At 42.3% G+C, this 16,103-nt stretch overlaps 1 protein-coding gene across 1 annotated transcript in view; it reads right to left on the bottom strand.

The window, feature by feature from the left end:
• efr3a (EFR3 homolog A (S. cerevisiae)) overlaps nucleotides 1–10,860 on the bottom strand; it is a 69,290-nt gene extending 58,430 nt beyond the window's left edge. The window contains exon 1 of the mRNA XM_061839068.1: nucleotides 10,441–10,860. Coding sequence (XP_061695052.1) covers nucleotides 10,441–10,450 — 10 coding nt within the window. The 5' untranslated portion in view covers nucleotides 10,451–10,860. The remainder of the gene's footprint in view (nucleotides 1–10,440) is intronic.
• Between the last annotated feature and the right edge of the window lie 5,243 nt (nucleotides 10,861–16,103).

Raw genomic sequence — 16,103 nt, forward strand, 5'->3', positions numbered from 1 at the left:
AAAGTGCAGAGAGCATCATGAAGAACAAGGAACACACCGGGCAGGTTCAAGATACTGTTGTGGAGACGTTGAAAGGTGGATTTGGATACAAAAAGATTTCCCAAGCTTTCAACATCTCAATGAGCACTGTGCAACCAATCATATTGAAATGGAAGAAGTATCAGACCACTGCAAATCAAACAAGACCCGGCCGTCCCTCTAAACTTCCAACTCTAACAAGGAGAAGGCTGATTAGAGATGCAGCCAAGAGGCCCATGATCACTCTGGATGAACTGCAGAGATCTAAAGCTGAGGTGGGAGACTCTGCCCATAGGACAAGAATCAGTCATACACTGCACAAATCTGGCCTTTATGGAAGAGTGGCAAGAAGAAAGCCATTTCTCAAAGATATCCATAAAAACGTCTCGTTTAACGTTTGCCACAAGCCACCTGGGAGACACACCAATCATGTGAAAGAAGGTGCTCTGGTCAGATGATGCAAAATCGAACTTTTTGGCCACAATGCAAAACGATATGTTTGGAGTAAAGGCAACACAGCTCATCACCCTGAACACACGAACCCCACTGTCAAAAATGGTGGTGGCAACCTCATGGTTTGGGCCTGCTGTTCTTCAGCAGGGGCAGGGAAGATGGTTCAAATTGATAGGAAGATGAATGGAGCCAATGGACCATTCTGGAAGAAAACTGTTGGAGTCTGCAAAAGACCTGCGACTGGGACGGAGATTTACTGTATCTTCCAACAGGACAATGATCTAAAACATAAAGCCAAACCTACACTGGAATGGTTTTACAAATAAACGTATCCAGGAGCCAAAGTCCAGGCCTGAATCTAATTGAGAATCTGTGGGCAGAACTGAAGACTGCTATTCACAAACGCTGTTCATTCAACCTCACTGAGCTGGGCAAGAATTTCAGTCTCTCGATGTGATAGAGACATACCCCAAGCGACTTGGAGCTGTAATTGCAGCAAAAGGTGCCGCTACAAAGTATTAATGCAAGGGTGCCGAACAATATTGCACGCCCCACTTTTCAGGTTTTTATTTGTTAAAAAAGATTCAAATATCCAATAAATTATGTTCCACTTCACGATTGTGTCCCACTTGTTGTTTATTCTTGACAACATTTTTTTTTTATTTTATATCTTTATGTTTGAAGCCTGAAATGTGGCGAAAGGTTGAAAAGTTCAAGGGGCCCGAATACTTTCACAAGGCACTGTGTGTGTGTATATGTGTTTGTGGGTGTGTGAATGCGTGCGTGCGGGTATGTGTTTGTGTGTGTGTGTGTGTGCGCTCATCGGTGACGGGGGGACAGTAGTTGGCGGGACTAAATGAGGCATGAAAGACAAGCTCAATGTCCTTCAATGCTTCAGGCTGCTTGCTAATCAAACATCTGTTGGCCTGCAGCACCAACGTGAGCACCCACTGCACATGCGTAAACCACAAGCACGCACACACCTGATGGATGCACCTATACATATCTACTAATAGATGTACGCGCACACAAAAAGCAATATATGCATACCACCGGGCAGCACGGTGATTCAACTGGAAAGTGTTGGCCTCACAGTTCTGAGGTCCCGGGTTCAATCCCGACCCCCCTGTGTGGAGTTTGCATGTTCTCCCCCTGCCTGTGTGGGTTTTCTCTGGGTACTCCGGTTTCTTCCTACATCCCAAAAACATGCAAGATTAATTGGACACTCTAAATTGTCCCTAGGTATGATTGTTAGTACGGCTCTTTGTCTCTACTGTATGTGTCCTGCTATTGCCTGGAAACCAGTTTAGGGTGTACCCCGCCTCCTGCCCGATGACAGCTGGGATAGGCTCCGGCAATCCCCACAACCATTGTGGGGATAAGCGGCTAAGAAAATGGATGGATGGATGCATACCACCACAAAAATGTATACAACTAATGGGTGTACTTGTACACATCCACAATGAATGAAATGAAAAAACTATGAACTAATACATTACACAGAAACCACCACACAACACTAACTCACTAACATATTCAGTTGTGCAAATCGAAAACCGAATGGAACAGGGACAAATGTTCCCGTACTCCCAGAATTGTTAAAAGTAAAAAAAATTCAGTTCCCAGTCTACTGTCCACGAAGAATAGTGAAAATCAACAAAGAACATGCAAAAAGATCTGCTAGATCCCAATGTTAACTTTAAAGATCAAGTGCAAATAAAAAAAGCATAATTTTAGTATGTTTTTAATAAAAAAAAAAAGTCAGCCAAATGGATCCATCCGTTTTTTCACCCGTTAACGTTGTTGTTGTATATGGATTTTTGTATCTCCGCAATGAAAATCCTTTCGATTCATTTGTGTTGCAGAACAACCAGGAAATTACGTTTTTTGCAGTCGCAGGGTCTTAGTGTTTATATTGGTTTGTACATATTGTACCGGCGGAAATTTGTTTTTTTCATTGTGTTATCCAAAATGCCGACTCGTTGTATTGCTGAACACTTGGGAGGATGGATTAACTCTTCCCACTTTCCAAAAGATCCGGTTCGTTGTGAAAAATTGATTTCACAGGTGCAAAGGACAAGAGCTTTGTAGGTTCTAAATGATAGGTGTGTATAGAGCTATTAAAAAAAATAATAGATGATGTAATCCTTCTCTCAGAACGTAACAAAAGATCCGTGTCATAATAACTTAATAAAGTACGTAAGTCAGGGGCCGGCGTGTGGTCGCCGCTGCCGGGGCCGGCGTCTGATCACCGCCCCCGGGGCCAGCGTCGCGGAGGTGGATCGGCGGGGAGATGGTTTGGCCGTGTGCAGGAGAAGAAACGAGCTCTGGGCTAACTTTTTGTTTTGTTTTTTACAGTGAACATCAATTGAGAGTCGCAATAAACAGCTTGATGCACGTACATGTTGCCACTTATCTGGAGAAGGTTGAAAACCATTCCACTATCTCTATTAGTAGCTCCTACACAAAAATAAAACACATTTTCCGTATTATATTCTGTTTAAACTAAAGACTAGGGCTGTGTTTTAAGAACCTCATGATTTGGTATTGATTTTGATTCTTTAGGATGTGATTCAAATGGACTTGAGTTTTTTTCAATTCAATTTCAATTGTTTAGGTTGTGATTCAGTTGTATATCAATTCTTTAGCTTGCAGTGTCGATTCAGTAACAAGTACAAAAAGATAGAGTAGCTGTTGAAAATAGTCTGCTACTTCATTTTTTTTAGGAATAGACAGAAGAAAATGCAGAAACACTTATTTGTTCATATGGAATACAAAACTTGACAATTCTTTATAAACACTAAAAAGGTAAAGTCTAAAAAAACTCAGCCTTAAGCACGACTCACTGTACAGGAGCTGAATAGATTCAGAAGAATCATTGTATCTATACTGAACTCGGGGTGGGAAAATTGCAATGGATTCATTCATAATTTTACCCACTCCTATTAAAGGATGTAAAACATCTATTTTGTTTGAAGATTTGATCAAGTTGGAGAATACTGCAGCCCTTGCAGAGTTTCTGCCCACACACTTGACTAAACTTAGTCGTCACACAGCTTTCTTAGACACTAATCCGTCTTCTCAGGCGGGTGAACGCAGGTACTAAATCATTTCCGACAGCTTCCCTGCTCGCAGGACACACAGGTGTGTTCCTCGGGAGTTCACCGCTAAACACGCTTAACAGCTGTCAGAGTTTAGCTGGGTGTCAATCAACTGCTGTCACATGTCAATCCTTGACTGTTTGACCGGCAGTGGCGCCACAATCCAAAGTCCACTCACTGACCCGGCATGTTGATCAACTCAACTGAATTGAGTTTCCACGATATATTACAGCAATTTGAATATGTGCTTTCGACGGGGTATTCCGCAAAACACGAGCAGGTTTGAATTGAGAGATGCATCTTTAGTGTAGAACTGCCTTGTGCCACAACATATCAGGCAGCACTAGTCTCAACAGTAAGACATGCATTGTAATTTACACAGGAAGAAGAGCCAGACAAGGTCACCTACTATTAGTAGGACACAAAAGATTAGTTGCTGATTCATATAGCTGGCAGAAAAAAAATGCTCAGTAGATTAATTAGGAAATATATACTGAATAAAGGTGGAAAAACTTGTTAAAGCGTTAGCCTCACAGTTCTGAGCACCAGGGTTTGAATCCCGGCGCCACCTTTCTCCAGGCACTCCCTCCAGTTCGCTCCCACAACTCAAAAACATGCATTCACTGCGGACTCTAAATTGCCCTTAAGTGTGATCGTGAGTGCGACAGTTGTTTGTCTCAATGTGCCCTGCGATTGGCTGGCACATACAGACAAATGGTGAACGCTGCCTCCAGCCCATTGACGGCTGGGATAGGCTCCAGCACTCCCGCGCCCCTTGTGAGGATAAGCAGCTCAGAAAATGGATGGACGGATGAATAAAATAGCTTCCTTTTTGGTCCCTCTACAGTACATTAAAATTGACATTAGATTCAGCAGGTAATACTGTATCACGCTATCCTTTGTCCTCTGATTTGACTTTATGGCAAAATGTTCTTAATTTTTTATCTGAAAGGGCTGTACCAGTCAGTATATCATGGCGTAAGATGCCTTCCACTCAGTGGAGATTTCACTGAAATGCTCGACTCCCTTCATATTATCCCTTTACGTTTATGTTTGGTTTTGGTTGGTTTGTCATAAATTGCCTACATTATCAACATGTAACATTTTGACTTAATTTTCTAATTTAGTTTGTTGAAGATTAGTTCACATTTGCCGCTGTGACCACCATCATTGTGTATAGTACCATATCATACCATCATAGACTGGTATGATTGCCATAGGTGATGTGTTCCAGAGCAACTCAGAAATGCGCGGAATGACATCAAATGGCTGTAAAAGTGTGTAGATTTGAGATAAATTAGGGGAGGAATTTAATCTGGTTTGTAACTACCTCATTTGTCTGCATTGTTAAGGTGTCTCTGAACTGTTGTGCGGCACACTCTACCCTCACCACTAACAAACAGTCATAATTTTATTGATTGTTTAACAAGATTTATCTAAACTCACTTTGGGGTGGAGGATTTACATCACACGTTATCCTTAAAGATGGTGATGCAGTAGGAGGAGATAGCCCATCCTAGGATGGCAACACATGATATACACCTCAAAATGGGAGTGTACTATCCAAGAAGAAGGTTTATGGATGTAGTGAGGGAAGACATGAGGGCAGTTGGGGTTAGAGAGGAAGATGCAGGAGATAGGCTAAGATGGCAAAAGATGACACGCTGTGGCGACCCCTAACGGGACAAGCCGAAAGGAAAAGAAGAAGAAGAAGACTATCCAAGAAAGCCAGGAAAAATAAAAGTTGTGTTTGCACTGCTAAAAATGAGCACACATCTTTAAATGACCACCTCCTCACTGGTCCTGACAAAACTAAAACTCTCCTGGGGAATTCTTTGCAGATTTCCCCAGCACCAGATCGCCATGACGTGCGATATGGAAAAAACGATCCACCGCTTTCGTGTCAATCCCGAAGACCGAGACTTCTTCAGGATGAGGGAACTTGGTTATATTAGTTATGGTTTGGAAAAATTAGAAATTTCTTTTGTGTGTAAATACAAATTCTTATTAATTTTGGTGGCAGTAAAACTTTGAGAAAATGTTTTATTGATGAATATTGTTTGTAACTACCTCAAATGTTTCATTTTTGAATATTATTTGGATTTAAGTTGAAGAAGTGCAAGGCCTTCACTGTGTTCTGCATTGGGGTTGCTTGTGGGCGGAGAGAAGGGAATTGCAAGTGCATGCAGCGAGTGGGAGAAGAAAAGGGGCTGCCATGAGACGGTGTAGATGCAAAGAAATGTCTCTTGCACAGAAACTTATCTAAAATTGCACTAACCACTCCTGAATGTTTGGTCAGAAGGTTAATACATTTTTCACTGGAACTGCTCCAAAAGTATTTCATTCAGTTCAGAGAACGCCATGCTCCAACCGATCCTTTATTTGGTATTATTCGTTACAGCAATCGGCAGATCATCTTATATCGCCAAGAGATAAGGCCCCATACAGGCTTTCGTAGAAATGCACATCCATCCATCCATTTTCCATACTCCTTATCTTCACTAGGGTTGTGGGCGTACTAGTGCCTATCCCAGCTGGTGTTAATACCCATGTCCGGGAAGCCCAATAGAAGACGTGTGAAGTCATGTGACTTTCTTTGATTTGTGAACTACACCTTAAGGTCCACTGACAAGTAAAACATAATTTTTAGTATGCTTTTAATATTAAAAAAAGTGAGCTGGAATGGACCAATCCGTTTTTCTCCACCACACGTTAAGATGTTGTCGTATACGGATTTTTGTATCTCGTCATAAAAATCCTCTCGAGGCATTGTTGTTGGAGAAGAACCAGGAAGTGACACCCACATTGGCGGGTTCGTGTGTTTATACCTGTTTTACCGGCAGGAAAGTAGCTGGTTTTTCTGCGTGTTAGCCAAAATGCCGGCTCGTTTTATCGTTGGATTTTGCGCAAACACTCGGGAGGATGGATTCACTCTTCACACTTTTCTAAAACACACAGCTGGTCATGAAAAATGGATTGCACAAGTGCAAAGGACCAGAGCTTTGTGGGTTTTAAATGACAGGTAGGTGTGTATAGAGCTATTAAAAAAATAATAGTTGTGGGAGACGAATTTGTCTCACAGTTTATAGTATATAATACGTGTGAATTTAGAAAAAATCCCCTTGGTCAAACCGGCAACATATAACAAAGCACTTGTATTGTGTTTAAGAAAGTTTAAATCACACAGACAATACAATGCAACACAAAACAATAAAATAAAAGTACAAAGACAGTTTAGTAGCGTATAACACGAGCTAACTTGACATATAGTCATCAAACTCAAACACCTTCTCCGAAAGCAGGAATAATAAAAAGATCTGTCCACGTCCCACACCGTAATCCTTCTCTCAGAACGTAACAAAAGATCTGCGTCATAATAACTTCATAAAGTACGTAAGTCAGGGATGCTAAATGTGTCGATGCACGCAGCCCGGCGTTGTTGCCGCCCGCCGGCGGCCTGGCGCTGTTGTCGCCCACCGGCGCCCCGGCGTTGTTTTAGCTCACCGGTGCCCCGGCGTTGTTGTCGCCCACCGGCGGTCTGGCGTTGCGCCGGCGGCTCGGCATTGTTGTCGCCCACCAGCGGCCCAGCATTAGCCTCAACGCAGAGGTGGATCAGGCAGGGAGGTGATTTGGCTGTGTGCAGGGAGGAGAAAGGAGCTCTTCCCCCCACCGGCCACTGGTGTATGGGTACCCCTGAAGTAGTTACTTCTTCCGGCATGGGTCCTCGTGAGCACGCTAAATACACAAGACTTGTAAAAGAGTTAGGAAATCGAACAATTATAGGCCTGTCATTTTGAATATTTCATCGGGTTCCGCGTCCGTCTGTCGGGGAGTTTTGTTAGAATTGATCCGCATATCGTCTAAATATGGATCGAAACAATAGGGTAATATTGACCCGGTCACTTCGATTCTGAGATGTTCTCTTCTTCAAAATGAGCTTCAGTCTCAGAAGGGGCGTCAGAAAAATCCAAAAAGCTTTCTTGTTCATCTCCCATAGCAGGTGGCACAACATGTTCTCAATGGCGACTGTCCCAGTGTGACATCTGCAAATGATGTTGCAGGAAATATAGCTGCCACTGGGATGTCAAGAGAGACTTCCGCAACTTTGCGCAGTAATGACAAGCTTGCCGCTTTTTTTTTTTTTTTTTTTGGTATAGACAATGAAGTGAATAATATTATATGTAGTTTTCAAAACAATATCTTTTAAAATGTATGCATGGCTGTCAGTGGACCTTTCACGTGGATTGGACCAAACTGCGCCCAATGTGAAAGTCGAAGTTGTAGTTTCAGGTACAAAATAGTTAAACAAAAATTAATATATAATAGTAGCGACCAAAAGAAAATTGTAACAGAGTAAAAGTACCGTTACTTCTTAGCAGAAGCGTTTTTCTGGTCAACTTTTGTGAGATATACAAAGCATGGGCACACTCATACCGATGCACTCACATATTAGTCTGCCGTGGAGTCATATTCAGAAATTACATCTGTTTGTGGAAAACTTCAAGATGACAGTGTTCAGGGACTATGAAACAGCCTATAACGAGAGCCCTACCCACCAGGAAAAACTCATTGGATCAATACAATTCACGTAAATGGTCAGTCTTGAGTTCAAAATGATGAATTTTGCTCAAAAAATGACTGATTTTCATGTATGTAGCATTAAACTAGCGGAGAAAACTAAATGGTACAGTTGAATATTTTGGTGTCAAAATATACAATGTAAGCCTGGGCAATTAATTGCTATTTTCATGTAATTAACTGCATTTTTTTTTTTTATTTTAGGGGTCCCATGAAATATAACACCCCACCCACAAATATAAATAAATGGATGTTTTGTTTTGTTTTTTTAAACAAATGAGAAATTCCCCCCTTCGTGGCTTTCCTTGCAGCCTCCTTGTCCGAAAAATGTTTAGTAAAACCAAGCAGCCTACCTGGCATGAACCACAAGTAGGTATGAGACGGTTTGATGGTACAGTGTTCTCCCATTATTCCCGGGGGCTACATTGCTTACACCACCACAAAAAATGAAAATCCACAATTAACTAGTACACACTGGTTACACAGTTAGCATGCATGTCAGCACGTGTTTTAGCGTGTATGTAAACTACCATATGATTGTGCTCACGAGGAAGAAAGCAACAATTGAATTTCACATCCGCAAGTGGAAGAAGCTTACATTACCCTACGCACTGCAAGTGTAGGCAGGTCATTACTGACGATGTTGTACACAACAGTGTCACATTGAAAGTAAAATTATCACACCGCAGCAAATAGAATCGCAGCCTGATGACAGCTGGAATTGGCTCCAGCACTCCCTCCGACCCTTGTGAGGATAAGCGGCTCAGCAAATGGATGGGTGGTATTGGAACTCAGTGTGCACATAAGGTGCACCACATTGTTAGGCGCTTTGTCTAATGTGGCACCTCATCTATTTAGAAGCAAATTGAAGACCTTTACGATCGTGATAGCATGGTAAATTAAAAAAAAAAAACTTGGGAGACAAAGTCGCAAATATGCGGGGCTGCGAACAGTGCAATGAATGCAGCGAATGCGCAAGGGCACACTGTATAATGTGGGAAAAAGTCACTTTTTCAAAACATTACAATTTTCTTTCACCGATGATTGTTTTTTTACATATGAATCAAAGTGGATCATTTTGTTGATTTATTGATGTTAAAATGCAAATATTTCAAATGTTTTATTAAAATGTATTAAGGGATCAGTTTACAATACAGTATAGCCATTTGCTTTTCTTTTATTAAAGTTAAACACGATTTTCTGAATAAGTTTAACTCAATTTAACACATGTGGAAGGGTTATAACTATAGTATAACTAGGACCCTAACCCTAACCCTAGGAGGCAGGGTTTTGTTTCCTACCAATTGGAGAAACCTAAAAACATTGCCATGACTGTATAAGAAATTATGTAAATTCATTGTAGTACCAGGTGGCATGGTGGGCTCAGCTGGAAAGTGTTGGCCTCACAGTTCTGGGGTCCCGGGTTCAATCCCGAACCCCCTTGTGTGGAGTTTGCATGTTCTTCCTATGCCTGTGTGGGCTTTCTCCGGGGACTCCAGTTTTCTCCCACATCCCAAAAACATGCAACATTAATTGGGCACTCTAAATTGCCCCTCAGTGTAATTGTGAGTGCAACTGTTTGTCTCAATGTGCCCTGGGATTGGCTGGCAACCAGTTCAGGGTGTACCCCGCTTACTGCCTGTTGACAGAGCTGGGATAGGCTCCAGCACTCCCCACGACCCTTGTGAGGATAAGTGGCTAAGAAAATGGATGGATGGATACTGGGTTGGTCTGTGCCATGTCAGGGAAAAAAAGGCAATATTGTTGATCAATGCTTTCCTGAGTAAAGGCAGATGTTTGCCAATGTCTGACTTTGATTTAAAAAAAAATGCACAAGTCTGAACATGTAATGTTGAGAGGCTAAAACACCAATTATTGGACATTTTTAAGGTTTCTAAACGATTAATTGATTAGCAATAGCTGTTGACTATCAGTTGTCAAGTACTTTAATTTATTCTTGCGCTCGTAACAAACGCAATGAACTTCTGCTCGCCGTGTTTTAAAACATGTTTTCGTGAGCGAAAGTGATAAAAGCATGAGTGGCTTTCGGGGTAATATTCCAATGTTCTCTCCATATCGCATAGCTTCACCTATTGAAGGTGGGTCTGGAACGTATGGGCAAGGTTAAACGGGGCTTTACAATTCAGTAGTTACACACTGTTGTCTAAACACACCCTGACCAACGGCGGCGTCACAAAACGCACGACTAACATGTTTTATCTCGTCGCTTCGACTTGCGTAACATTTCAAAAATCGATGTCAGTCTTCTCTCTACCATGTCGCTTCTTACCTGCTGGCATCCTGACGTCCGAGTGCCGCAGTGGCTAGTTAGTTAGCCTCCAATGTTCCATCCCACCACCTGGCATCGGAATGGCGACGACTTCCCCGTGACGGCACCCGACAGTCACAGTCAGAGAGTCACGAACAGACGCGAACGAGTCACAGCCTTCCTCGAGAGCTAAAGTCGGAGCACTAGCTTGTGTGGAGACTTTCACCCGGGCACTAGCGCCTCGAAACGGTCACAAGACAGACGGATGCCGCCCATCGGCCCCACTTCAGACTTCCTCCTCAGCGGACACACAACGCGGAAGTGTATAGACGCTAAGCGGAATCTTAAAAAACGAAGAAGAACGAAAAGAAACTCCCACGCGCTTTTGGTGTGCACGTCCACTGAGGGACACTCTAATAACCAAGGGTCAGTGAAGGCACCGTGAAGGAACGCTTACTCGCGCAGGTGTGCAAACCCCGGCGCGTGCACGTGAGATGAACGGTTGCGTTACGTCATCACACAACACCCCCCCCCCCCAACCCCGACGCTTTGCTTTTTCTTGAGACGACTGTTTGGTTTTATCATATTTTTCATTGAGTATTTGATTTTTTTTAGTTAATTGTAACAGGTTAACAATCAAAATGTAAAAAAAAATACATTTTACATTTCTCACAAAAATCACTGTTATAGATGATGGGAAAATCATGAAGAAGAGTTACTGGACACAACTCAAAGGTTTGAGGACAGTAGTTTCACGGTTTTTTTTTTTTATTACTTCATTGCTGTTTTTTTAATTGATGGAAATATTACAGAAAATTACTAATTACAATTAAACTACTACCACTGTTCTGTGTCAGGTGCAACAGCACACAAATCGTGTCTTATATATTAAGTATTTCCTTCGAAAAGATGGTCTACCAAACAGTTGAACTAGCATCAAAGGTTGTTTAAAAAACATTGTTTACATTTGACTTCTTTCTCTAGTGCTACTAAATTTTATCAAGTTTGTTTTGCTAAGGGAGGTAGGAAACAGTGCAAAATATTTCATGAATAATCTTATCGCCAGTTTAATAGAAAATTCCATTTTGGTATTGGATACAACTTTAATGGTAAATAGCAACAGTTGGCCTGATCAGAATTAACCAAAAGCAACACTAATCTGTTTTCTCAAGAACAATCAGGAAAGGTTGATGCATGAAGTTGGGCGGATGTCTCCATTTTGCATTTTATGACCTCTTTGCAAAAATGATAAAGAGGGCAAGCAACTTTGTCTTCAAGTATTTGTTTCAGGAATTCTAAAAACTTTTTCCACAACACCAATATCGAGGCTAGTTAGCTAGTACGCCGCTCAAAATAACACCGGGCTATGTGAAAGTCAGTTGTGCTTTTTAAGCTCTTAAAGACCTTTTGGACTTCAGGCCAATTAAAGGATTGGACTTGTCTGTTAAAGTCAAATGAATGACATCTGCTAGCATGAACGACCACTGTAAATACACGTTTAGATTTTCAAAATAAGATAATCCTGGCACCACAGTGATGATGTCATCCCGACAGGTGGGGTTCAGTCCAGTTTAGAATTTAAAACTAGCAATAAGACTTTTGAGGTTTCTTCAGCCGAAGAAGGGAAATAAACACTGAATCAAAAGGGAATTAAACGTATAATTGAATTTCAGCAGAATAAATCTTTCACCACTTTAGAACCTCCCAGAAAAGTGGAGTCCAATGTCTGGATGGAGGCCTTTGACGGCACCCTGCACGTTTACTAGCCTGTCGTGTATTTTAATTAATAATTTGTTTAACTTAATTTTGCTGAGGCGGCACGGCAAACGACTGATTAGAGTGTCTGGCTCACACTTCTGAGGGCCGAGGTTCAAATCCCCACCATACCTGTGTGGTGTTTGCTCGTTCTCCCCATGCATTTTTTTTGTGCCCTGAAACTGTAAATTTCCCATTAATGTGAATGTGAGCGTGAATGGTTGGCTGTCTATATGTGCATTGTTTTTAGCTGGGAACCAGTTCATTGTGTATCCCACCTTAGACCCGAAGGTAGCTGGGATAGGCTCAACACTTCCACGACCCTCGTGAGGATAAGCAGCTCAGGTAATGGATGAATGGATAATTTTGGTGGACATTGAATCAAAAGAGAATTAAATGTATAATTGTATTTCAGTAGAACAAATCTTGGACCGAATGTTGCTGGGATAGGCTCCAACACTTCCGCGACCCTTGTGAGGATAAGCGGCTCATGTAATCGATGAATGGATAATTTTGGCTGAGTTCTCTGTGCATACATTAATAAAGTGTGAAGGCATTTCTTCAACAAAACGTTAAGGCAACTAGAAAATAACAGCCATCCATCCATTATCTGAGCGCCTATCCTCACAAGGATCGGCGAGGTGCTGGAGCCCATCCCAGCAATCTGCGGGAAGGAGGCAGGGTTTTGTTTCCTACCAATTGAAGAAACCTAAAAACATTGCCATGGCTGTATAAGAAATTATGTGCATTCATTGTAGTACCAGGTGGCATGGTGGGCTCAGCTGGAAAGTGTTGGCCTCACAGTTCTGGGGTCCCTGGTTCAATCCCAAACCCCCCTGTGTGGAGTTCGCATGTTCTCCCTGTGCCTGTGTGGGTTTTCCCCGGGCACTCCAATTTTCTCCCACATCCCAAAAAACATGCACTAATTGGAGACTCTAAATTGACCCAAGGTGTGAGTGCAATTGTTTGTCTCTGTGTGCCCTGCAATTGGCTGGCAACCAGTTCAGGGTGTACCCCGCCTCCTGCCCGTTGACAGCTGGGATGGGCTCTAGCACTCCTCGCGACCCTTGTGAGGATAAGCGCTGAAGAAAATTGATGGATTTTTAAACCCTCTTAACCCTGTAAAGCAAATTGAGTTACCTTGTGAAATGATCTATATAAATAGATTTGCTTTGCTTAACTGGAAAAGATGAGATGAGGCAGAGAAGTGCTCCACTTAAACGTCAGTAGTAGTCGTCGTTCCCATTGAATCGAGAGAATACAGTTTATGACTGAGTATCGTTGGATGCTCAGTTTATGTGTGTATGTTGCTGCTCTGTGTCACCCTTGAGGTATTCTTTCCACGATAAGTGCTCTGACATTCACAGGCAAGCAGTCCATTGTTTATCTATGTACTCTGATGTAAACTAGCAACCAGACCTTTGTTTATGTTCCCTGATATAGACTAACGATCAGTCCTTTGTCTATGTGCCCTTCACACAAAGACTGCTGACCAGACTATTGTTTTTCTACAGGTACCTTGATATTGACTGACAACCAGTCCATTATTTGTCTGTATATGATCATATTTATCTCTTGGCATTCAACTCAGCATGAGAATATCATTTTTTTCTTTTTTTACAACTTTGTTATTGTTTTTATTTAATGTTTTTTTTGTGTGTTTGGTGGCACGTGGGTGACTGGCACAAGCGGATGGCTCACATTTTTGAGGGCCCTGGTTCAAATTCAGCCTTGCTTGTGTGGAATTTGTATGCTCTCACTTTGCCTGTGTGGGTTTTCTCTGGGTACTCCAGTTTACTCCCACGTCCCCAAAACAAGCATTAATTGGAGACTCTATATTGCCCTTAAGTGTGTTTGTTTGTGCGACTGGTTGTTTGTTTATATCTCCCCTGTGATCGGCTGGCAACCGGCTTAGCGTGTACCCCGCCCCCTTGCCCGAAGATAGCTGGGATAGGTTAGAGTACTCATGCAATCCTTGTGAGGATAAGCTGCTCAGATAATGAATGTATGTTTTGTCTTTTATTTCCATACATCACTTTGTTTCAATGGTAATTAGTCCATAAATAATGCTTATTTGAGTTATGATTACAGTAACATTGATTTTAATTCCATTAGCCCATCTATGGTATTCTGCATTATGTATCAGTATTGAGCAAGAGAAAAGAATCACTGATCGTGTAGTGGCACACACGCCCGCCTTTGGTGTGGGCAGAGTGGGATCGATTCCTGCTCAGTGATCGTGTTGATATCTGCCCTGTAACTGACTGGCGTCCAGTTCAGGGTGTAGTCCGCCTTTCGCCCAAAGCTAGCTGGGATAGGCTCCAGCTTTTCCGCAACCCTTGTGAGGATAAGCGGCTTGGATAGTGACATGACATTTAGCTAAAGAATGTTGTGTAAAAGAAACATTTTTTCCTCTGCTGCTTATCCTCATGAGGATTGTGGGGAGTGCTGGTGCCTATCCCAGCTGTCAACGGGCAGGAGGAAGGGTACACCCTGAACTGGTTGCCAGCCAATCGCAGGGGACATAGAGACAAACAGCCACACTCGCAATCACACTTAGGGCCAATTTAGCGTCTCCAATTAATGTTGAATGTTTTTGGGAAGTGGGAGGAAACTGGAGTGCCCGGAGAAAACCCATGCAGGCACGGGGAGAACATGCGAACTCCACACAGGCGGGGCCGGGATCGAACCCGGGACCTCAAAACTGTGAGACCAATGCTTTGCCAGCCGTGCCGTGTAAAGGAAACAATTCCTAGAAATTCCACTCAACAGTAGACTCTTTCCTTGTGTTATTGTTTTTAAAAATAGTTTTTAACTTTAAAAAATTCAATTCTGTCACTGCACAGCAAATGTCTGATTCTTATTAATGCACACGACATTGTTTCAGCTGCTTGTTGAAACAAAGTTAGGTTGGGCTTGCTGACTCTGTTTAGACTAAATGGTAAAGTTTGGCTGAACATTCTGATGTTAAATATACAATATTTAAATGTATTTTAATCAGTGTAAGTTTGCTGACAGTGTGTGGGAGAGGTCAAACAATTAAAAACACATAGTCTATCATCAGGATTGGTCTGTAACGTATCCAACTAATAAGCAACAAAAATGGAACCTTGGCTTTGAGTGAAGGAACTTATTCCAGTCTCCGTCATGTCAACATTCTCTAGCAGGAAAACCTGAAAGGCGTGAGTCATCCTGCACTCCCAAGAGTGACGTCAAGACCGATATCGTCACAGGCGGAGGTCGGCGCTGACTCCCTGCATGATGACGTCTGGCTGCGTTGGTGTAATACCACGTACTCTGCATATAGACCGCCGAAGGGGGCACCATTGAGCCACATTGTGAATGCGGTGTGGATGGCGGCATGAGGAATGGATTAGCGAGAAAGTAGGACACTGCTCTCACACAACACTGCTCTTTGCAAAATATGACTTCTTACTTTACAGTCTTGCAATTTATGTTGTCAAGAAACAAGACTCACAGCTGCCTCGCAGTTCTGGGGTTTATGGTCAGAACGTGGGCTACAGTCTTCCTGTGCTCTCAAATCCACCATTCATTCATTCATTCATTCATTCATTCATTCATTCATTCATTCATCATTCATTCATTCATTCATTCATTCATTCATTCATTCATTCATTCATTCATTTTCCATACTGGTTATCCTCACTAGGGTTGCAGGGATGCTGGAGATTTTTCCAGTGATCTTTAGGTAAGAGGCAGGGTACAACCCTAACTGATTTCCAGCCAATCGCAGGTCACATATAAACAAAACAAACATTGGCAATCATATTCACACTAAAGGGAAATTCAGAGTGTTAAATTAACCTACAAGGCATGTTTTGGAGAGGAAATCAGAGTACTTAGAAAAAGCCTACACAGGTGAGGTCAGATTTGGATCCGGGTCCTCAGAATTGTGCTGCCCACACCTT

This window comes from Syngnathoides biaculeatus, chromosome 13 (assembly GCF_019802595.1).
Source record: "Syngnathoides biaculeatus isolate LvHL_M chromosome 13, ASM1980259v1, whole genome shotgun sequence".
Classification (NCBI taxonomy): domain Eukaryota; kingdom Metazoa; phylum Chordata; class Actinopteri; order Syngnathiformes; family Syngnathidae; genus Syngnathoides; species Syngnathoides biaculeatus.